General features: G+C 33.1%; 2 protein-coding genes across 2 annotated transcripts; both read right to left on the bottom strand.

Annotated features, from left to right (window-relative positions):
• Nucleotides 1-46: 46 nt before the first annotated feature.
• Nucleotides 47-21,396, bottom strand: LOC110993572 (probable ATP-dependent RNA helicase spindle-E). Its single transcript, XM_022259893.2, has 27 exons — nucleotides 21,271-21,396; nucleotides 20,976-21,190; nucleotides 20,420-20,617; nucleotides 19,985-20,206; nucleotides 19,297-19,372; nucleotides 18,164-18,447; nucleotides 17,418-17,620; nucleotides 16,742-16,914; nucleotides 16,113-16,279; nucleotides 15,637-15,804; nucleotides 15,377-15,539; nucleotides 14,182-14,309; nucleotides 13,350-13,559; nucleotides 12,616-12,845; nucleotides 11,766-11,829; nucleotides 11,232-11,323; nucleotides 10,357-10,480; nucleotides 9,295-9,510; nucleotides 8,674-8,883; nucleotides 7,088-7,213; nucleotides 6,692-6,852; nucleotides 6,445-6,564; nucleotides 5,104-5,226; nucleotides 3,762-3,909; nucleotides 2,977-3,098; nucleotides 2,056-2,280; nucleotides 47-1,696 (listed from the first exon to the last, which is right to left on the bottom strand). Exons 2-27 carry the CDS (start codon nucleotides 21,177-21,179, stop codon nucleotides 1,558-1,560), a joined length of 4,296 nt encoding a protein of 1,431 aa, XP_022115585.2. The 5' UTR covers nucleotides 21,180-21,190; nucleotides 21,271-21,396; the 3' UTR covers nucleotides 47-1,557.
• Nucleotides 21,397-22,375: 979 nt separating this feature from the next.
• Nucleotides 22,376-23,892, bottom strand: LOC110993529 (TNF receptor-associated factor family protein DDB_G0272098). The gene is made up of 3 exons (XM_022259825.2): nucleotides 23,752-23,892; nucleotides 23,451-23,623; nucleotides 22,376-23,226 (listed from the first exon to the last, which is right to left on the bottom strand). The coding sequence occupies exon 3, from the start codon at nucleotides 23,091-23,093 to the stop codon at nucleotides 22,440-22,442; it is 654 nt and encodes a 217-aa protein (XP_022115517.2). The 5' UTR covers nucleotides 23,094-23,226; nucleotides 23,451-23,623; nucleotides 23,752-23,892; the 3' UTR covers nucleotides 22,376-22,439.
• Nucleotides 23,893-25,176: the final 1,284 nt, after the last annotated feature.

Here is a 25,176-nt window from a genome sequence, read left to right as displayed (position 1 = left end):
ATTGGAGGAAGCTGTCATATGGCTATATAATAAATGAAAAGCAAGATGATATTGAAACGTTTATTTTCTTAACACTTAATCATACAATATTGTAATAACCCAACCTAACGTTGTCTTCATTTCAGAACTAAACTTGCACACTTACAGTTATTAATGAGGTAGACTCAATTACCAGCATTTTTAGTTCTAAATGTTTCAAAGTTTTTGTAAACTTAAACATTTTTTTTTCTTATTTAGATTATTGTTCTTATGTAGTTGTTGTTTAATTTAGAATTTAGACTTTATTCAAAATGTCAAATCAAAAAGTCTCAAGAAGTTTAGATTGGAATGATAATTATTATAGTCAGAAAGAATCTACATTTCAATAGTTGTCAATGTTGAAAAATCGGTAAGTAGACTGTTAATAGTCAAATATGACATTGACATGTTTCTTTCTTTGTTGTCATAAATCATTATATGTATCAAGCAAAATTATTACGTTTTAGCCGGAATTTGTAAATATCAATTAAAAAACGAATAATGAAATTATTGAGGAAAAATTTATCGGGGATTTCTTGTAATAATTGGAAAGAGATTATGTCATATGAAACTATCAACAAAATCGCTCTGGTAATGGCACAAAATTCGACAAATTACGCCATCTTAGCTTAGCTAATGATACAGCGCCATCTGATATTCCAAAGTTGACAATATTGAATTGTGCCAATTTTTAAGTCCATCACTGGATATTTTAAATAATCATAAATCTCCGTATGGTTTGTGGTGACCGAATGCTATAGTCAACTTTTTAGGTATTCAAATGTTTTTAGGTAATTATCGATAAGATAACACGCATATTTCTTACTCCGATTAATACAAAACTTTTAACGTACTTAGGTACTAATTATAACATTTTATAAATTTCGTAAAAAAATAATTTAATTAATATTAGAACTAGAGAGAGACAGATCTTCTATGGACGTTTGTATCTTAAGCAAAGTTCGACAAAGTCAAAAGCAGAGAGTTCAAACAAAAACATAAAAAATCTAATTCGATATTGAAATTTTTATCTCAAATCACAACGAGCGCTTAAGTTAAATATGAATACGATTCTAGAATACAGGCCTTAGGTAACAATCAGATTTGAGTTCAAGGGGTTTAGTCAAGATGCCTTAACAGTAGTGTATGTAGAAAGACGAAAACTAAATTTGTATGAACATGATACTTTGTGTCGACCAATTCTTTGCCTCGAACTGTCAGACTTTCCACATATTCTACTGTTAAAGCATCTTGACTGAACCCCCATGACTTCCGTATGTTAAAAACGTTTTATATTTAACTTACTTGGCGTTAAGGCTCGCATACTTTACTTAACTTAGATTTAATTTCAAGAGCTGTCGATCAAATTACAAAAAACCCTTTGAAGTTTGTCAAATTTGACAATACTTAAGTAGAGAACTTAATATACATGTCATAAGGGTAAGGGTCACATAGAGCTAAGTGTTTCTAAACCTTACCCAAGACACCTAAACTAACAATACGTATCACAATGAAATCACTTACTAAAATTAATTAAATTTAAGAATTAACGATGAAGAAGTCGTCCTCCTTCTCGCGGTGCACGTTAGAGAAGAGGTGTATACGCATCGCATGTAGTGGCATCGGCGCTGTGCCGCAAAGCTTACACGACAAATCCTTGTTCGTTGCTTGAGACGCCCTGTTTGTTATTATTACGTTCATTATTTATTTATTTATTCGGAAACCAAACAGAAACATCCTTATAATAAAAACAAAGTCAAAAATAAAACACAAAACAAACACACTGGACGCATCCACAATAGGTTACACTTATACAATTAGACAGTACTTTAAAGAAAAACACCGGATTTATAAATAGCTTTAGGTTTAGGTTCCTTAGCCAGGGGAATATTTTAAATAACATAAAAATAAATTACAATTGGCGTATAACAGAAGAATCATTTAAAATCTGGTTTAAATATTGGGACGTTACTACGACGATTTAGGAAATCGCCGCGGTTATAAAAACCTCAGTGAACCGTTTGTATGTAAACTTACCGGTTCACGAGCATCTTCAGCTCATCGTTATCTTTCTTCAGCTCCAGAAGCCGCTCCCTGGAGACAGGTATCAGTTCTAATGGAGCATGTAACGGGTAGACTTCAGCACTTTCCACCATATCTGGCACGTTGATGCTGAGGAACTCTTCATCAGGTATCGACTTCCACTCCCAGGCCCTGAGTACTGATTCTGGGACGCGATGCTTGCGGCGCTTCAGTAATAATCTAAGTTAAAACAAAAAATTCTTGAAATATATCACAAACCATATTTAGCTAAATCTAAAATATAGAGCCTAAGAAACGATATATATATATATAAATACAAACAAACAAAAAGATTGTGTGTACTTATGTACGCGCGTTAGAAGTTCTTTGGCGTATAGAAAAAAATAACTAAAATGCAGTAGTGATTAACGATTAAATATTAAAATTAATCAAAAAGATTTAATTTAATTAATAAATTATTATGAGATACTATCACCGTCGTATATGAAATTGATTTAAAAACCCCAATATAATATTTATTTATTCACTGTTTAATTGTACTGTTACAAAACACGTGTTCTCAATATAAAATACTAGAATATACAACTTGAACATAGTTATCGATTACCATGCCACCTAGACCTAACTTCACGATGTCAAATTTAGGTGTTGGTGTGCGCACGCATCGTAAAAACTCACTCTCATTTTTCTGCATCGCGCCAAAAGAAGTATAACTTCAATATAAGGAAATAGGTGATCCCTTAAGGGGAAGATGCTTTTTGTGTTGTGTGTTGCTTTATCAGCAAATGTAAATTAAAAAACCGCTAGTCATAGGACAAAATCAGTAATTGAATTATAAGACATTCAGTTAGATAGACATTCAGCTAGTCTAGATATCTCCATCTTCTCATCAGTCAAGTTTATTGAACAACTTACTTCATGAGGTCTTCCCGAATAAGCTGGGGCAGATTAGCGGTGAAGTCCACGTCGTCGATCGGCGTAGCCATTTTATTCCGCAGGTGCATCGTCAGGTCCATCAGGTAACGGAGGTGGTTTATCTGGATTTCCAAAGCACTTATTATATAGAATCCAGATATCTTTCCAGAAAATGATTGAGACAAGTAAATTTTTGTTCTTTGTACAGAACACAAGAATTATATAGAATTAAAATAAATTTTATGTAATGAACACTCGCTGATACGGTGAAGAAAGACATCGGGAGGAAACCTTCGCGTCATAGACGCAGAAATTGGAAATGTGTCAAGCACAGAATGCTGATCACCTACTTGGCTATTAGGCGATCAGCATTCTGTGCCTGAGGTCCAGACCAAAAAGGATGAAACGAGTATGTAATTAGGATACAATTTTCATTAACTGGGAACATATCACCTGTATATATATATTTATGTCAAACTGATGACTAAAGAGATTGGACCTCATAAATATTTATCTACAGCTATGAAACACAAATTACTGAAGGCCTATGACAACCATTTGACAATTTTATATTTCTAAAATCATCAAATATACCGAGAAACAGATTTTATTTTTAAAAATATGTTTCCTTCCGAGCATTCACAATTTTTTTAAGATTAGCCAAATAAGTACCTACATCCATTCCCGAGATTTAGCGAGACAAAAGAACCGCAATTTATTTTTATATTATAAAGTTTTAGAGTAATTAAGTTGGGAAACCTTAAATAACCAAAATGTGTACTTACGGTTCCAATATCATCAACAGTCAGATCAGCGTCGATATTCACGAGTAAATCGTGTTCTGGATAATAGGGATGTCCCTCAGAGTCACTCCCCAAACCGCATAGAACGCTCACGTATCGACTACCCGACGAATCACGGCGTAGCTCAGCCCTATGATAATTTCAAGGTAATACGACAATATTAGGCATAAATATATTAACCACTCCAGCAGCGGTACCCTTTTTAGGTCCTTAGATAGCTGTTTCATGATTAATTAAATTTTTGTTAGCCAAGGCAATGATCTGCCTCCTGTGCTTGACATTTGCGTCGACTTTTTGGGTCTAAGACTAAACGGTTTTCTCATGTTTTACCCCACGATTTACTGTTTTATGAGAGTCGAATCCATACCACCGATCGTGATACGCGTATCGGATATGAGGTATATCAAGACACTCGGTTAGTGTGGATCCGTATCAGATACGGCATGTATCATTAACGAGTATCATTTTACGTCCAAACTAGCGATCATGACACGCGCCGAAGCCACGCAACGGAGATAAGATACACCGAAATGCTACAAATGTGGACCCAGCTTTATAACACACTAGAATGATCACAAAGCAGTTAGAAGTGTGAGGCCTACACTTAAAATTTTATAACGCTACTGTACTTTTATATTAAAAGAAAAATAAAAGTAGGTAATTATTACCATTATTACTAGGAAACTAAGTATATACATACAAATACCTATATTTAATTAAAGCTACTTTTTACTATTTGACGAATTAAACATTGTTGTTATGTGTTTAGAGTAAATAGTTAATAAATAACTAAATGTACAGTAAAGTAATTTAATTAGACTAAAGAGCAAAAGCGTTTTCACCATATTACCAGTAATTGCGCTTAAATTGGTGAATTTATTTCTTTTTAAACTGTCGCATTAACGTTTATGATGATTTGGTAGAATTACATAAATCTAAACTATATTTATCGTTGTTGCTAATAAAGGCCTGTATTCACTTTGATTTATTAGTGCAATTGATTAGTTGTCTGCGTAGTAAAGTGATTAGAAGCGTGTTCTATTTTTTTGCGAGTGAACTGCGAGTAGTGTCGCAACGTATTCGATGATCGCAACAAATTTCGTGTTTTGTTTTATTGTAAATGATTAGGTTAGGTTAGTCATGTTGCCTAGGAACGTTTAGGAAACTCGTTAAACGTTTCGTTCAGTAACTTGACTGACGTAACTTTAGCGACTTGATTGAATATCGACCTTTAATTAACTGTCTAAAATTAGATATTCAATAAACTGTCTGATTTAACTACTTTACTGTGACATATGTATTGTGTAGAAAATTAAAAACTTACTCAGGGCAGAATATTAGTGCAAGCAATGCGGGTAGGCAAGGTATGTTGGGCATCAGCGTGGTGTGGCGTAGAGTCAGACGGCTGCTGACTTCGTTCTGACCGACTTCTGCGGCGACCAGCAACCTAGTGACGTTTTATCCTTATAGAACTTTAAAACCAAAAGCATCACGAGGTAAAAAAATGAAAATATTTTTTCGAAGAGAGAACCAGTGGCCAACCAGTTAATAAGGGCCTTAGAAGATTTATTTATTAAAAACTAGCGACCCGCCCCGGCTTCGCACGGGTGCAATGCTGATACTAAATACACTACAGAAAATCTGTGAACGTTGTATATAAAAATGTGGGTTATCCATAAGAGATAGACATATACCATCACGGACTTTTCTGTAGACCTTTTCAATGTGAACAATACTTAGTACATTATTTTGATAAAACTCGTAGGGTTCAGCCTGCGTTTGCAATGTAAGCGGAAAAAATGTAATTATTTACGACATCACATTAGAAACCTCATAAATAACAGTACTTCTCCACTATTTAATGGATGTTATTATACATATAAACCTTCCTCTTGAATCACTCTATCTATTAAAAATCATCACATCAAAATCAGTTGCGTAGTTTCAAAGATTTAAGCATACAAAGGGACATAGGGACAGAGAAAGCGACTTTGTTTTATACTATGTAGTGATAAAGATTAATATTGTGAAGCCCATTCTGCCTTCAAAGGTACATCTCAGTTAAGATGCAATTCAAGACTGTTTCAAAAAGCGGACCTGTTAAAGACATTTTTTATTTTGTATATGACTGTATGAGCTATAAGTTCACATTTAACCGTTTATTAACATTATTATATTTGACGCAAATCATGTAGGTTAATATAAATTCTAGACTAATTTTAACCAGTCTATCTCATAAATCAAAGTCAAGCTAAAGTCATCTTCAAAAATTTTATAATTTTTTTTTTGGGTTTTGTATTATACCAGTGGAATTTGGACAGAACATGTCACATTTTTTTGCTACAGAGCATTTCTTTTCATCAAGGCCTAATGTAATAATAGAAAGAACGTCACAGGATGCAACAAATTAATTTAGATAGTTAAGTGTCATAGAATTTTTTCATACATTTTCTGGGGTTATCCACTATTTGCCCTATCATCAATTATAGCTTAATGTTATTTTATGAACCCTGAATATAATATTTTCTATTGAAAATATTAGAATTATTCATTCAACTATCAATTTATTGAAGTAACTGAATCTCTTTGAAAAGTTTAATCATTCTTATGTATTTGATTAACAATTGTGTTATTATTAAGATAATATATCAATTAAGAGAGATACCTTTCATATATTTCCTGTGGCTCCGTATCCAGTAGTACGGAGTTGACCGAACTGTTCTCTATACTAACAGGTTTGTCATGGCTCGCATACATTAGATTGTGTACGGTCGTTTCTAACGGGCTGAAAACATTCCACCGCACGGTTAAATTTAATATTTTTTTATATTATTTTTGAAAAGATACTTTGTATCGCTATGTTATATTTAATTAATAATTGCAAGTGCGCTAAGTATAAATTTATATGATACCTTATTGGTCCATTAAGGCAAACGTCAGAGACGCATTCGGTATAACTGGGTGCCCCCAACTCGGTGACATGTTTATACGCCATTTCAGATTGTTCCTTATTGTGAGCACGTTTTTGGGACATGTTGAGTTCGCTTGCAGTCTCTCTTAGGTCGTGGTTCAACTGTACATGAATACAAATAAATTACGACTTATGTTTTAATATAATTAAAATTCGGATAATCAATCTTTAGGGGCTCCCATTTAGGTGTGCCTCAGGGGTCGATATTAGGCCCGTTGCTCTTTCTTATCTACATAAATGACCTGCCATTTTACAAATGAAATATATTGAAATTATAAAAAGTTACCCTCGCGCAAGAAACATATGAAAACTACTTTAAATTATGATTTGAACACACCTTTGATTCATAACTTTCCTCACACTTGACTGCTAAACCTTTTTGTATTAATTCCTTGTTAATACTGATTCGACCGCCCTCAGCCATCAGCTCAATGGATACCACTCCGTGAGTCACCGAGTACACCTAAGGAATGTACAAATGCATATAATATATATGAAAACGTTAATAAAACAGAGAAATTATGTCTTTAGTAGTACGAATGGTATAATAATAATCTAATGCCACTATAACCTTATATTCTGTTATACATATGTCAATTTCGAGATTAGAGATGTGTTAGTGTCCTTACGATGTTTTCAAAGAGCCTGCAAGCGCTAAATGCATAGAGAAAAAGCCTATTGGTGCTCGCGCGGATCGAACCTACGACCTCAGGGATGAATTGCATTCTAAGGGCCCAATACTGAATTTACGAAAACTGTATACTGATACAATATTTAAAAACCGCTTACGCTTTTGATTCTAAATATGTGTAGGTATTTTAATATTATCCATACAACATCGGTCACTATATCATATTTTATATCGCCCATAGGAGAACCGTTTAAATCTTTAAAGAAAAGAATAATAGTGTTTTTATATGTTACATTTCTAAAAGTATTTGTAAGTACAAGCAAGATAACATCCCTTAGCCACACCCTCACGCGTACATGCGCATTCATATACATAAAGTTATGTGTTGCATAGCCATTTGGTACTTTATCCAATGGTATTCTATGGTATATAACTTCGGGCTTCATGACGATTAGCGCTATCTGACAGTCGTGCAACGCAACAATAGTGTTTATCCTAACAATAATAAACAGCTTATTTGGAACTTATCCGGACATTGTGAAACAGGCCCTAAGACTACTATTTCTTACAACTTTTTTTATATAACACTTATATTCCAAAGATTATTATTGTTAATAGTTTAACTGAAATGGTTTCATGGTATCGTAAGTAAACTTACGACATAAAGTTTTGTTGAATATTCTTCTAATCAAATTTAGCTCTTCAAAAAGAGTAATTGAGCGCAAACGAAGGCACTCGAAAAGAAAATATATACATCGTTTTGAAATCTGATATTGAAAATAAAAAAAAGGAAGAAGTGACGTTTAGATTGTGCGTTCAAAACCTTATCAATCAATCAAATCATTTATTCCAATTAGACCACCTAAAATAGCACTTTTGAACGTTTAATAAAATATAAAGATGATTCTTGTTGCCCCTTCCAAAAGGTAATTTCATGTGGAGAAGAATTGGCAAGAAACTCCACACTTACTCTTTTAAAAAACAATTTACAATAAGTTTATACATTATACTGTACTCCCACAATTAAATTACTATACAGATCTATTAATGTATTATTAGTATACATGTTCCTCACATATTTGCAAATATCGAAACCGTAGAATATTAAACATTAAAGAGTATTAAAAAAACAATAAAACTAAATTAATATAAAACTAAAATAAAAAAGAGATAAACATCAAATAATGCATTTGTAGTATAATACAACAAAAATAAAAAATAGTAAATTTATTTTTAGCAAACAAATCTACTTTACGTCAATGGGCTTTCGTATTCATTGAAGGATCTCTAACCTTGCCAATAAGTCGTCCCTTGGAGACCAATTCAGTGAAGACTTGGACGGCACCAGGTGGCCACTCCCTGTGCGCGGTCAAAAGCGGCGCAGGCGCAATCTCAGCCAATACGCAGAGCATGGCTAAGGGCGGACTGTCCATGCCATCAGGTAACATTCTCAAACTGCCCACGTTCACTCGGCCCACACTACCATAGTCTATGTAGAAGACCTGAAAAGTAAATTGGAAAATTGTCAGGAGGCTCCCCTGACATTAAGTGATACACGGGACACTCTCAATGACAAGCGAGTGCGTTGCCGGCCTTTCGAATTATTTCGGAAATACTTCAGTGGACAGCCATTAAGTATTTCAAGTTTTTTTAAGTATTCAAGTATGTTAAGTTTTTTTATGTTTATAAAATTTACGAAAGGAAATGCACTTGTAAATATCAAAATGAAACTACATATATACATACTAGCGCCACCTGTTTTACCTGGCTCTATTAATTGCCATGTGTCATATCAACTTCATTCAAAAGAACTTACAATTAGACCGACCTTTTACATCCATTGTTATACTATTTGGTGATTGTGATATTAATAGTGTTAATAACAACACATACATATATCATATATAACATACCTCCAGCATGTCCTTGGACAACACCCGTGTGATTCTCGATCTATACATCCTAGTCCCAGATGCATCTACGTAAGGGGCTGCGACCAGCATATCAACGGCCGGTGACTCAGAACACGGAATAAGTGGTTTACGGTTCAACTTATGCTGGATCATGCGAAGCTCACTAGCTGTTGATTCGTCAGCGTATTGCACCCAGAATTTACCAACGTTTATGAGCTGAAAATTTAGATCATTTTATTTGCAAATAATATTTTTTTAACAAAAAGATTTCTTCCTTAAATATGAAGGTATATTAGACTAGAAAGGGCTATTTATTGAAGTTATACATCTTTTGGTGCGATGGAGAAAAATTATGAGTGAATTTTTACGTTGCGCACGCACACCGACACCTGAATTCGACATCGTAAAGTTAGGTCTAGGTGGCATAAAAATCGATAACTATGTTCTATTAGTATATTTTAGTATTTTTTATGTAGAACACGTGTTTCGTAAGAGTACAATTAAACAGTGTGAATAAATAGATATTATTTTGGTGTTTTAAATCAAATGTCATATACGACGGTACTTAATATTATTTACTTATATTTTTTTTATTAAAATAAAATCTTTTTGATTAATTTTTATATTTATCGTTAATCATTACCGCATTTTAAATATTTTTTATTATAAGTTTTTTTTTTCACAAAAATTGTTTCCTGTATTCGGATAATATATATTTTCCTACGCTATGACATTCATAGAGGTAACTTCTATTGATAAAAGACAAAATTGGTTCAGTGGATATATAAAAATTACTAAACCCTATAAAATCTCACAAACTTTACCGCTTAATAATATTAGTATAGATATGTTAAATCAATTCGTTAAATAAATAATGAAAATATTTAATAAGTAAAAGTTTATAATCAAATAAGATATTTATTTCGTATACGAAATAAATATTATATTAATTCAATAATTATAGTTGTATTTATTCATATAATTATAATATGCGAACTCATTACATACGCATAACTTTATTTAAATTCACTGGCGTAAACCAAAGACAAAGTTTTGCCTTACCTGTGATATTGTCATGGGGAAATGCGTGTCATCGATATCCGGTAGTCTCGGAACCATTTGATCAACATTACGGCTTAATTTTAAAGCCTCCATTGCTTTTACCAAGTCATTTGCTTTGTTCAAACTATAACAAAAATATAAATACTTTTTTATTTACATTATAATAATATTGGCAATAAGCAGAGCAGTGTTGGCCTAGTGGCTTCAGCGTGCGACTCTCATACCTGAGGTCGTAGGTTCGATCCCCGGCTGTGCATCAATGGACTTTCTATGTGCGCATATAACATTTGCTCGAACGGTGAAGGAAAACATCATGAGGAAACCGGCATGTCTTAGACCCAAAAAGTCGACGACGTGTGTCAGACACTGGAGGCTGATCACCTACTTGACTATTAGAATTTTAAAATGATCATGAAACAAATTCAGAAATCTGAGGGCAAGATCTAAAGAGGTTGTAGCGCCACTGATTTATATTTATTTTTTATTTAATATAGCACTATAGGGAGGGTCTCCTTGATTTACTGATATGGTGATTACGTCAGCAATAATTATTTACTTTTTTACATATGCATTATCTATGTTTGAAAATGAAATGCAAAAATTAATACGTTATGTACTATATTTTTTTAGATTTTTGTTTACTGTTTCTGACTAAAAATAAAAATTGCTGTAAATCTGCCTACATAATACTTTAATGGCCCCACAGATAAATCTAGTAAATTTGACCCAATATAATAATAATATTATATGGAAAAAGTTTTATTTTGTTGGTCGAAGCAAGACCACAATTTTTTTAGACTTATACATCAATTGAGAATATTTTATTGAATATTTAATTTTTGACGTAAAAATGTTAAATAATAAGATAAACCTACGGTAATAACGGTATCCTGCATTGCATTTTTAATTGACGCGCCTTAATAGCCTTGTACACGGGCAGAACAACTTGGCCGGGTATGGTCGGATCCTGGAATGAACAATTTTGAAATTTAACAGCAGCTCTTTATTTCCACACGCATGCGCAGAATTACGCAGTGTGCGTACGCTATTAGTTTCAAGTAGCTGGCGCCTACCAGTTGATTGTGATTGGTCGAGCCAGAAGAAAGTGAGAATATAAATCAAATGACGATCGCACGTTCCATTCACCACTGATTGGTCAACAACATCTCTTAAATCCAATGTCCAGGCGTTGCATACGTCACAAAACGTTTATCCAATCACAAACCTCTTTCTTTTTCCATTCCTTAATTCCGTTCCATCCGATAATTTTATTTTTTACTCGTTTCCCTGTTTTGACCCTGGGCCACAATGCACAATCCGTGCGGGCCATTAAAAAAAAAGAAAAAAAAAACCTCTTTCTTTCACATTCACACCAGCCGTGTTTTGTTTTTCTACCAAGGAATACTTACACCACCACGAGCTTGATCGCGTTTCATCCCGTAATAATTGTCGTTGAACGTCAAGTAGACTTTTCTGAAATAGAATTATATGAATTATATATATATTTAAATGATTTGCTGTTCAAGAATGGATTTTGGCTAAATGATCTTGAAATATTTGTGGAAATTCCGGAAAGATTTTATGTGTGGGAAACATAAATAATTACATATTTCTGGTCGTGTCCACAGGTTTTAGGGACGACATCGCTTTTTATATTTTCGTATGTAAGCTAATTTTGTGGTCCAAAAAAAGAAAATAATAGTAAAGAAAAATACTTGAATTGAATTTTTCAATAACAATCTTTTCGTAGTAAAAGGTATCATGTATTCCATCTTTAGATTATATATTTTCAGTGTATTTGTTTGTAATTATGTATACATAATTTATGTTAGCGGTAGGATTACGAAATATATAAATAATAAAAAAAATTGTCGTTAACGTTTAAGGAACTCGCAGTATATAAATAAAAATGAAAAATTATGAATTATAACGCGATTATACCTTTACAGTATAAGAATTGAATTGTTGTATCTAAAGCATGATCAAAGCCAAAATTGTTTTCAGAGTTTACTTCCATATTAATTAAGGCCCTGAAAACAAATTGCATGAGAATGATACAATAGCACAAGAAAACAATGTACCAATACTTTAAAGACAAAGGTGATGAATGTCCATGGGCGGCAGTATACGCATTATTAATCCTTAGTCGCCTTTTACCACACCCACGGGTAGAGATGGAGCGGTGCTATTCTATAAGCCGGCACCCCATGGGCGGCACCGTTATACAAAAACAAAATTTAAAAAAAACAAAACACTCACCGGCTGTTTTTATCGAAGGTGACTCTCGGTTCATCGCCAATATTATTCATGATAACTTTCTTAATCGCAGTCGCGTATATATCACCCGGTTGGTTATCCGGGAAACCTCTCAAATACACAGTGTTTCGCGGGTCAAGGCCGTTCAGCGTACGTACGGCTTCACGTTCGCGTACTTCATCACCCGCCACTTGAACGAAGTACTGCGGGTAGAACGCGCCCGCTAGGAGAACCTGGAATTACATTTTTATTTTTGAAGTGAAACATCTTTAGGAACATGAACATTTAGTGTTATCCAATAAAGTGTTATTATTACATTTAGTTTGTACATGTTTACGCCCACCGAGGCTGTATTGCCCAATAGTACGCGGTGTTGCCCAATAATAAATAACAATATTTTTTATACTTATATAGTAGATAAGCCTGCAAGTGTGCAGATTTAGTATCTAGATTTAGTAGTATTGTAGTAGAATCCAATACATATAAAGTTATTAAAACTTAAAGTACTACATTTCTCGTCTCAAACACACAAACACAAAGCGAAAAGTATGTAAAATAAAGAATTGAAATCAAACATCTTAACCTTATACTGAAAGTTAAATTTAGTTTCATGTATACATGTAATAAGACAAATGATAAGTAGCAAACAGACTTAATGCAAGAAACGAAATCTTTAAAAACTGGACTACTACTTTATAACAAATAATACATACTTATCAAAGCTTTTTGTCGCATACCTTCAAAACAACAGACAGTTCCTGTCTGCCCCAAGGTGATTTTGCCTTTTGCGTGTCAATCTCCTCACGTGATAGACGTGTACGCAACTCACGAACCATTTCGTCAAGTTCGCGCATCGCACGCACTTGTACGTAAAATCGATGGGCCCATTGTGATTCACTTTTGCCCGTTTGCCTGAAGTACTGTTGTTGGCGAAGGTGGCTCCACACCTATAAATATTCATGGATTTAACACTTGATTGAAAAAAAATAAAAAAAAATACGCAGGGCAACGAGTATTTGTCGCTTCTGTTTAGAGCGATTTCTTTCAAGGAAACTTATAACTTTTGTAACCTATTTTTTATTTTTGTTATGTTTTTAAATAAGGTAATGAAGTATAAATAAATAAATAATATAGATTATTAAGTTGGACTAGTTGAACCGAGTTATCCTATTACTTTTATAAATTTAGAATTTCACCTTATTTATAAAATCAGATCAATTACAGAGAGAAATAAAGAGACAACAAGTACTTTCTTTAAAAAAATTAAAATAGTCTGACACGGTTTTAATAAATAACATATTTTGAACATAACATTTTTCCCCATTATGAGGAATGGGACAAGAGAGGTAAGTCCTTTGGAACCTTCCCCTTAATACCTTGTACTAATTGGTTTAAAGGCACGGCAAACACAATTCAATTTAAATTGTTACAGGTTATAAAGAAGGAGTTCATAATAGAGACGGAAACAAACATTAAAGCGCAAAACAAAATAAAAACGCAGTACAAAAATAAAATTATGAGAACTACGAACGTATATATAACAAATACATTATGAAAAAATATGTATACCTTATAAACATTCAAGAACGCAATAGAATCACTAGTGGATCCATCAGCCCATGTTAGCTTAGAATTATACGCATTAAGCTGTTCGCGAAACGGACTACTGAAGACATTTTTCACTGACATTGCAGCGGCTGTAACAAAAAAAAAATTGTTATTAAATTCAAATTCAAAGGATAAAAGGTAAATTCAGGTTTCATGGTTTTATAGAAAAGTTAGAATCTCATTTAGTATTAAAATTAAGTGAGGTAACACTATTTTACCAGGATTTGATTAGATTCAGAACTTTTAGAGAGAAGGCGAATTTAGCTATCAAGGTTTTATAGAATGGATAGAATTTTGAATTGAAGGTAAATGTGTTTGAATTGAAGGTAAATGTGGTAACACTCGTTTGCCGGTTTTAGATTTGATAGCTAATTAAAATTGTAGAGAGGGAAATTCAGCATTCACGGTTTTATAGAATATATAGAATTTCAATTTTAGAGTGTTTCTCAACGTTGTGCCCACGCCTCACAGGGGAGCAATTTGATTGTTAAGGGGGGTAATCGAAATAACATGATGTGGAGACTAGAGACTGAAGCTAACCAAATTGGAACCTAATATAATCTATATTATCTGTGCAATCTTTATTAAAGTTTTATCAGAAAAACTGAAATTCTAATTCCACCTAACTTTAATAATGGTTTTGAAAATAAACTTATTCGTTATGTTTCGTTAACAATTTCCTAGTGATATCTTCCTAAGACATGTCATTTTCAATTTGTTAATAAATGAATTATATATGTAACATAATTTATATTATGTTACAGTCGGGATGCACTATTCTAGAGAGAAGGCGATTTCAGCATTCTTATTATTATGTATTTAAACACGGAGAGAGATTTGGAGAAAATATTCAATCTATTTTTTAAAGAGTTCAATGATGGTGAACTGATTACACTTTCATCAACTGATCACACTACCCGGTTTGGAAATGTTTTTGAGGGAATTTAAAATTATAATTAACCAAAAATAATTAATTATGATGATTGTGGATTAATTATTGGGTTCAGGTGTTAGTGGGTATGCCCAGTAGCGAGACCCACAAAACCCTTCACCACCAGGAAACCGTGCCCCGGGTATACATAACGCATTTCCACACGAAAAAAAGCGATAATAAGAGACAACGAAATTCTTATAAATATATATAATAAATACTCACCCATAATAATACACTCATCCAGACAACCATAGATATATCCCAGCATGATCAGTTTCGACATTTGTACGTTAAGAGGTAGTTGGGCCATAATACGTCCCAAATACGTTATATCTCCATCTAACGAACTCCACTCGCCGTTGACCAATTTCTTTAAGGCACCGATCTGAAACACCCAAATCGTTTATTTTGCGAGAAAGCGCGTGTTCATTTAAAACATGTAATTCGAATTTAACTAGATTATCGAAATTAAATATACATACCTCTTTAAGTACTAATATAGTACGATGTACATTGGAAAGGTCAGGTGGGTTCATAGCCAATGCCAAAATATCAACCGGAGGACCCATTTGCAGAGTTTTAGCGAGAAGGACGAGCCTTTCTAACGGGCATCTCGTGAGTTCAGGCGTACATTCATCCAGAAAGTTTTCCTACAAAAAAAAATATTTTGCTTAAAAAGATTTTTTTTAAATTACCGGGTTGATTTCCCGCGAAAATCTTAAAATTCAAATTGTGTAATAAAGGCACAAAGTCTAACCATCTTATTATTAGTATAGATTATCTGTAATCGCCAATGGACAGATACACATTCTGATATATAAGGATTTTACATTGATGTATTACTGAACTGATGTCTATAGTATGTCAAATTGAATGATAATATTATGTAATAAAGCTAAAATTTTTAAAAAGTATTACTTATAAACTACAATTAAGGTCACATTAATAAAGTACTTACATAGAACTTATCAGTCACCAGACGGTACACTCTCCCCCCTCCCCCCACTCGACCAGCTCTTCCCGCGCGCTGATCACAATTTGCCTTCGAAGCCCACTGAAGTTGCAATGACGTGAAGTTAGTGTTTACATCCGCTACTAGCACTTTCATAAGGCAGTAGTCAATCACTGGAAATGGGCGTATTAGGCAATGAACAATTTATTTATAAGTACTAAAACGACATACATGCTTAAAAAATATAAGAATATAACGAAACAAATGTAGGCAATTAACATAAAAAAGTAAAAAAATATATAGAAAAAATATGTTTCAGAAAAAAAAACAATATTTGCACTACTTGACTAAAGAAACATGGCCGCTTGTCAGCGTAATTAATTCATAAGCAGTTTGAATTATTTCTGTTTCTAAAATAAATGTATATAAAGATATATATCAAATCGATATAGCAACATAAATTTGCTATCATATGTATACCATAGACTAGACTTTAGAATACACAGCAGAAAACGTATAAAGGCAAATTTGCCATTTATTTTTTAAATTAAATAAATAAAATCTTTTCGCAACAAATCAAGCAAAACGGAAATTTTACTGACTTTTAACTCCATCAAAAACCATATTTAATATACCATATTTAATATCCGGTACAGTGATGGAACTTTCAGCGATGTTCGTAGATAAAATGATCTTTCTTTGTCCGGGTTTTGCACGTAGGAATACACGTACTTGTTCGTCAGCTGTGATCGTTGAGTGGAGGGGTAACACCCACCAATGGAGAGAACTCTTCCCGCATAATTTCCTCCTGTTAGTAAACAGATAATGTACTCTTTACGTGCCTTATTATTTAAAGAGTAATGTTTTATTAAATATATTGTACGTCGTTATTACGTACGTACGTACGTCCATCAAGGATTGCTGCAAAGTCTTAGCTAAGTATGTGGAGTTACACTTGCAATAATAATTGAACTGTCCGTCTATATATTTAGTACATTAGATTTTTGATTAGTTTGCTTCCACAAGTCTACATTGTATCATCCCTTAGGGATTAGAATCGTACGCTAAACTAACTCTCTCTCTCTACATTGTAAGTCCAGTTACTTTTTTGTTAATATAACTTTTATTACCTATACATAAAATAATAAAGTAATGATATACCCTACAAATAAATTGTATATATATGATTTTCCTGAAAAAAACATTTTAAAGCCAAATATTGTATTAATGCCTGTTTTGGTTATGTCAATAATGTATACTTCAACATTTTCTAGTCATTATCCCTAATTTATAAACACTATTTATATTTACCGTAATTCATCATTGGTGAGACAGGTGTACAACTCTTCTATTTCATGTATCCCTGGTAGAAAAATAAGAACCGAAGGCAAATTCTCCTGTGAAATGTCAATAGAATGTCCTTGGCTATCGATTGACTCAAATCCATTCACCAGTTTGACTACTAGGTGGTGCATTTCCGTAGTTATTTCTGGATTATCATTCATTTTTGGGAGCTGCAAAATTATTATAACTTTATGTTGGCTTTGAGTGCGGTTTATTTACTTTCCTATGTTCAATGCCTCACAAGTAGCGGTTGTTGATCATAGACGAGAACATGAACTAAGAGGACTGTTTGTCAAAATACATTTTGGACGTACGGAAATTGGACTTAGTACTGCTAAGTTTCAGACGCCCTTATTAAGGTTTTTGTTATATTACATAGTAGTAAACTATTCAAGGGAAACGGTAGGAGAACTTATATGAAACGTTGGTACTTTTTAACACAGCGCCATCTGATAGAATTGTATCAATAATAAACAAATATTTGCCATTAAATATTTTAATTTATATTGCGGGTATAAATTGGGATCTAAGCTATACTATCTCTTATGTTGGACCAGACTGCACACGGTGTGCCAATTTAATTTAAAATCGGTTAAGTAGTTTAGGAGTCCATCGCGGACAAACATCGTGACAGGAGATTTATATATATTATTAAGGTAAGATAAGATATTTTTGATTTTACATCCACTAATCAAACTATTTACTATACTCACAGTAAATTTGTTCAAATTATTAATGTAAAATATTTTGTGCTTCGCCTGTCCCGTTTTTATGTGAATGCAACTCGGTTTGTTGTGATCCCCAATCGCTGGGATGTGAAAATAATTTGTGAACACTTTTGTGTTGAACGTAGCTGACATAAGTATCACTCTGATGCCAGAAGACACAGTGTACATGAGTTTTTTAATAACCAGAAGTAAAAAATCCATTTCTTGACCTCTTTCATGAACTTCATCTAATATAATATGAGTGTATTCATTCAAATTTTTGGTGCTCACTGAAAAGAAATATCATAATAATAATAATAATCCTAAATAAAGTGGTTACTAAAGTTGGCCTAGTGGCTTCAGCGTGCGAGTCTCATCCCTAAGGTCATAGGTTCGATCACTGGCTGTGCACCAATGGAGTTTCTTTCTATGTGCGCATTTAACATTTGCTCGAACGGTGAAGGAAATCATCGTGAGGAAACCGACATGTTAGACCCAAAATCTCGACGTGTGGCAGGCCTATTAGATTTAAACAACAACTTCCGACAAGAATCTTTAAAAAGCGACTTAGTGCATTACTTTTAGAAAAAACGTACTACTCAATAAACGATTATTTGTGTGAGACATGGTAATTTATATAAATTTAATTATGTATGATAATTGACTTAATTGATATGAATCTGACTAATAATGTAAAATCTAAACTAAGATAAATTTGCGCGCCACTGTGTGTGGCAGAATATGCGAACGACTGACAATTGTACCACCTTGACATTTTATACCATATTCGTGCAATAAATAAATTATTATTATTATTATTATTATAAAAAATGATCATGAAACAGATTCAGAAATCTGAGGCCAAGAACTGTTGAGAAGAGAGGTTGTAGTACCACTGATTTATTTTATATTTTACTAAATTTGTATAATCTCTGATAAGCCTATGCATTGTTGAATAATCTACAAAAACCAAGGAATAACTTGATTATGCAAGAGCATAATGTAGCTAACAAATAAAACTGTATAGAAATGCAGTTCATGACTTTTTAAATATAAATTACAAAATGAAATATGGTTAAATATATTGTTATGTATACAGTTGTTGTTTAGATGCTCCTTTGAACATATACAAGGCTTACCTAATTTCTGAAGTAGTACACCGGTTGTAACATATGAGATGCGTGTTTCTGTTGATGTTTTATTTTCAAGGGCAACCTAAAATAAAAATTACCAGCACTTTTAATTGGTATAAAAACACTACTAGCATACACCACCGACCACCATCGGTCCTGTGTGTTGACAGATATTCAAATTATGAAAAATATTTCTTTATGAAAATCTAGAATCGTAGGCTTTAGATGCATCTGACCTGAAACAGTTAAAGAACAGTAGAAACAGTAATAGCCCTTCTAGAGGCCTCTTTCTTCAATTGATTGAGAAACATTCAATTGATAAATCATATAAAATAAAAACAAATCCTTAAAGACACCCAATAGATATAAAGTTTTGGGCAGTTATGCGATTTTTTGTCAGGAGGCAGACCAAATACAACTATTTTTTTTTAATAGAACGGGTTAGCAAACATGCAACAGGCTCACCTGTTGTTAAGTGATTCAGCCGCCCATAGACACTCTCGATGCTAGAGGGCTCGCGAGTGCGTTGCCGGCCTTTTAAGAATTGATACGCTCTTTTCTTGAAGGACCTTAAGTTGAATTGGTTCAGGAATACTTTAGGTGGGCAGCTGGTTCCACAAAGTGGAGGTGCGCGGCAAAAACTCTTAATAGCTAAAAATAAAAGATATAATCCAATTCTGACTGGTATACTGACCTGGTATCCAACAAGACCACCAACATCCCAACCACGCTCCTGCGCTACTCTTTTAGCAATTGATGTAGCTGCAATTCTACGAGGCTGAGTAACAACAATTTTGCATGGCATCCTCCTCTCATAAGCATCATGAAGGATCCATTGTGGCACTTGTGTGGTTTTCCCACATCCAGTTGGGCCCTCAATTATTACTATGGGATAAGCTGTGATTCTACTCATTATCTGTGGACCATTATATGTAGGAAATCATATTAATGCTCAAAGTGTAGAGTAGTAAGCAATATGTAATTCTAGAAGTGAGTGTTTTAAAATATTAAATGTTATGTAATAATAATAAGAGATACTAAAAATGAAAACTTTAGTTACATTACAGTTAGGAAAAAAATCCCCCAACTCAGCATTACATTTTTGCAATAATGTGAAATATCCACATACTTCCTCTTTGTATTTATTTATAGCTAGGTCCTTTGTATCTTCCTTTATTGTGAAATTATATTTGCTGTAATTAGCAGCCATAGCCTCATCTGCCAAGTTGCCCATGCTACTAGGCATGACTGAACCCCAAGAAGTAAGATTCTCTAGAGAATTTAAACCATCTTGACTGTCTTCAGACGTATTCTCTGCTAATTTGCACTGTAAATTTTTTTATTACAAATATTTTCTTAAATTAAAGTTATCATTGCAGTATGAAAATCAGTATTTGTTTTATATTTAAGCAAACAATATGTATAATCAGAGTTGGATTTATGAGTAAGGGTTTTTGCTTCCTTGGATCATCAGCCAATTTTATGACTTAGTTGTAATTAATATCCGAATGCCCTTTTGATGTGTTAGAGAATTCATTCAATTTATCTACAAAAGCAAGGATCATATGGAAATCTCGGTTATTCTCTATAATCTTCTATCATATATAAAAGGTTTATTTAATTAGAATGAAATTAAAAATAATAATAATCATAAAGTTTCCAATTAATAAGATTCACTTTCTTACATTTAAATATGATTGTATCTCCCTTTGTTGTACTTCTCCAGCATAATCTGTTCCAGTAGAAAGACTAGAATGTCTATGTTCTTCTGGACGGTTGAATCCATAAATACAATCATTTTTAGTAACTCTGCATCCAGCCGTGAGCGGACCTCGAAGTTTTCTAGTTTGTACAGTTGGATTTTTGAAAAAGGACCGTACTTCATCCATAATTATTAAACCTTTAAAAAAATATCATAAATCCTTTCAATCAAGAAATTTCTATATTAATATAAAAACAAAATTTTACTTATGTTTTTACCTTGAACCCAAAATAAGAATAGTACAACTTATCAAATAACAACAATTCTTTAAATTTGTACTTATGATAATAGTTCAAATTTCAAAATTGTTCTGGAGGTCTACAATTGTCAGTTCGCGGAGAATCATACAGTGTTGCCAACTCTCGAGTCTCGATTACAAAAAACTGTCATCAAAATTCGCAAAAATATTTAGTTTCCTAGCTTCTTCTTTTTTATATAATTAAGTTTATTGTAATTTATCTCCATGTTTAAGTTAAAATATTTCACCGAGATATATTTTAACTAAATCGCCCATAAAAAATATTGTTGTTGACGCTGTTGCAATAACTGGTTCTAGTGGATAATAGGAGCTATTGTAAATTTTTGTACTCCGACGGAAGTACCTACCTAATATCAGATTTATAGATTTCGTCAACATTTGTAAAAATTTGAAATCATGTACATATTCTATATCATATTTGAGAAATTATAATATTGAGTTATTCTGACCTAATTTCACCATGACAAAGTCCATAGTTTTTCAGTTTTAAACATAGACAGTGCTTTATCATCATCTGAAATAAAAAGAAGACATGAAAATAGTTTCCTCGTTGCATTTCTTGGCTTGGTGTCTTGCACGTGAAGGTCTTCATCTGGTATTGGTCTGTTAATTACAGATGATTTGCCGAAAGTGATTCTGTTTTCTTTAAATACACTTTTGTAGAATTTTGGAACGGGCCATATAATATAGTCCCACTGTACCTACCTCATAGAATCTCGAAAATTTCAAACAAGAACATGCAACTGTTTGGTGATGTTTTCCACTGAATACTAAGTATATATCAATTGATTTCTAAAGTACTTGCAAATGCATGTTAAAGTAGTTATCGATAGCTTTCCACTCGACCTTTTGTACCCCATTAAGCTCCCAATATCCATATGGAAAATTATGGCTATTAAGTGGAATCTTTTTTTTAATATCTAATATAATATTTGAAATTTTTAGATAAAAATGTGAGGTCTAACGAAAAAGAAAATTCATTGGTCATATTGTAATCACTACAGTAAATCGCTAAAGTAAATAAATTAAACAACATTTTATAAATAATATATGTATTCGGTTGGAAGATTTCGTAAACGGCGTTGTACTCGCTCTTTTATGTGTGTGATGTATTTTGGTCCCTAGAATTTAGTGACGAATGTGGTATACGTATGATTTATATCCATACACCTTTTCTTTACTTCCATTCTCACTTGATTCTCGCCAAGCGCTGTTTTGCTCTCCACTCGCTTCATTTTTTTCCTCATTGGACCTATTGCTTCTTTCAGCTGATTGCTCATTTGCTGTCTCCGTACTTCTCCCTCCAACACCTTCGTTTAATTCTTTGTTTTCCTCTCTATTCTCCTCTTTAATTTCATCAATAACTTCATAACCTTTCTTTAAATATTTATGTGGAATACGATACCAATATATTTTTTCTCCACTTTTTTCAATTTTGGAGTTTTCTTTGCTACTTACAGACTGACCTGAATTTTGTTGTTCATTAGAGTTTCCACGACTAGACTCTTGACGGCTTTGATTCTCATTTTTCCGTCTGGAACCTCCACCTCCACTTTCTTTACGTCTTTGATTGGAATTTATCTCAGTGCTTTCTTTACTTTTTTCTCTCTTGCCTTCTTGGCTATTTCGTGATCTGTCACTTTCTTGGGCTTCATTTTGTCTTGAGTTTTGTATATCCTGGCCTTCAGTTTGTTCAGATACTGCATTTTCTTTTGACGGCCAGTCGTCAGTGCTAGTATTGCTTTCTTCCTGAGAGCCCCCTTCCCTTGATGCTTTCTTCATGTTATAATCGTGAATGACATGCCAAGTTCTTTTTTCGTTTTCGTTTTTAGCATTAGATTCACTACTTTCCTTATTTTCAACTCCATCACCTTTCTCGTTATCTTTTTGTGAATAATCTATAAGGACATTGAATCTGTAAAAAGATAATTTAAAAATTTCATGGTTGAAATATTTGTATTAAACGGATTAAGTCATGGTTTACCATGGGTAAATCGCGAATTTGTGGGGCTCTTGGTTTGTATGTGTTGGCTCTTGGCTTGTGAAAGTGAGGACTGGGGGCCCTTTGTATTCACAGGACCCTGGACTGCCCTTGTGTTTTGCAGTGTAAATAAATAATATTAACTTTAACACACTTACCCAATGTGATCATTGGCATGGTATTTGACAAGGCGCTTGCGTCCGTCGGGTTGTATAAGCCAGTAGTTCCCATTGACTTTGTCACCATGCCGTTTTTCCTGTTGTCCTTTAAAGTCATGAGTATGAGGATCCGAAACTTTATACGAGAACTCATAAGAGGGATATGATTCCACCTAAAAATAGTAAGTCAATAAAGAAGCGATATTTTTTAATATTATTTTACATAAATTAAAATATATATATATTTAAAGACAAATGTAATCCTTAAAAGTATTTCTAAAGATATTTTAACGCAACATACATATTCCTCTTGACGTTCAGACTTGTCATTTTCCGCGTTAATCTTCTCTTCTTTGCCAAAATATTTAATAAAAGTCTGTTCGGATTTTGCAGCACGCGGTGGATGTGCTGTTGTTACACATAGCACAATATTTAAAACTGCAATTAACTGAAAAGGAAAACGTTCATAGTGTTAGAAATCTATATGTGTATAATATTTTTCTTAAATTTCTAAATGTTAAATATAATATTATAGTTGTTTTTTCAAATGGTATTTCTAGCGCTAACAGGCTTGCTAGATAATTCTTAAGACTCTTATGATTAAACATAGGTCGTGCAGCATAGTTTTAATTTTAAGTAATTTTTATAAGCAAATTTTAGCACTATCCTCACAAACAGAATACTACTTATTTTACCTCCTTTACGCCCAATTAAGGCAAACAACAAAAACTCATTACCAATCTACCTGATAGTGTATGCTATTATAACAAATCTTTTTAATTCTATACCAAAATTCATCAGTATAAGCACGAGATTAAGAAACTTGGCCAACTATGACTCTCGTATGTCAAAATCAAATGCAATTGACATACTCGAGTCAACTTTGCATTATGTCCGGCTTCTGAATCTCACCCAAATTTCTTGGATGAAAATTATGAAATAGAGATATTGTCTCTGATGCTTTGATTCAAACTAGTCTAGATTGTCGATTGTCGAATCTTCACTAATGTTATCATGTTAGTATATTAGTATTTACCATGATTTATATTTACCTTCCAATCCATTGTGTTTAGTCTGCAAATGTTTTACAACTCAATTCAAACACGTACGTACTGTGTATTTATACAATGTCTATTCGAAAATATTAATATTCTCGTTATGTTATCAATTACGTAGTTTCACGTTCAATTATTGGGTGTGGTTGATTTATATAATTGATATCTAGAAAAAAACACACCTCATAATTGCATCTGTTACGTTAGGCTCAATTTTATTAACATGCACTAGTTGGGAATAAACACTGTGCCAGTAATTGCTTGATTACTGAACCTTGGGAAACATTATAATTTTCAAAGTAGTGCTCTTTGTATAGTCAGATATGGCTCATTGGTTATGGATGTCTGGGTAGTCAATGGAAACAAGGTAATTGTGTTATTCTGTGCACTATTTTTCTAGATTAAGGCGCGTTTGATGTATACCTATGTCAATAAAACAAAACCCTTTATCCATAAAAAATAAATCAGTGTAATTGCATACTTCTCACTAAACTCATTTTCCCATCGTCCATTAGCTGGGGCACTATAAGCGCATTTGTGGAACACATTGCGCACTTGTGCAATTGTGCGCATATGTTGGGGGTGGATTTGATGCAGTCCTCCGAGGTAGACTGTTGTCAGAAGTCAGCTTAATATATGATGTATATCATATTAAGATACACTTGTGACGG

Source organism: Pieris rapae, chromosome 7 (genome assembly GCF_905147795.1).
Source record: "Pieris rapae chromosome 7, ilPieRapa1.1, whole genome shotgun sequence".
NCBI classification, from domain to species: Eukaryota; Metazoa; Arthropoda; class Insecta; order Lepidoptera; family Pieridae; genus Pieris; species Pieris rapae.
This window is presented reverse-complemented; position numbering and strand designations above follow the sequence as displayed.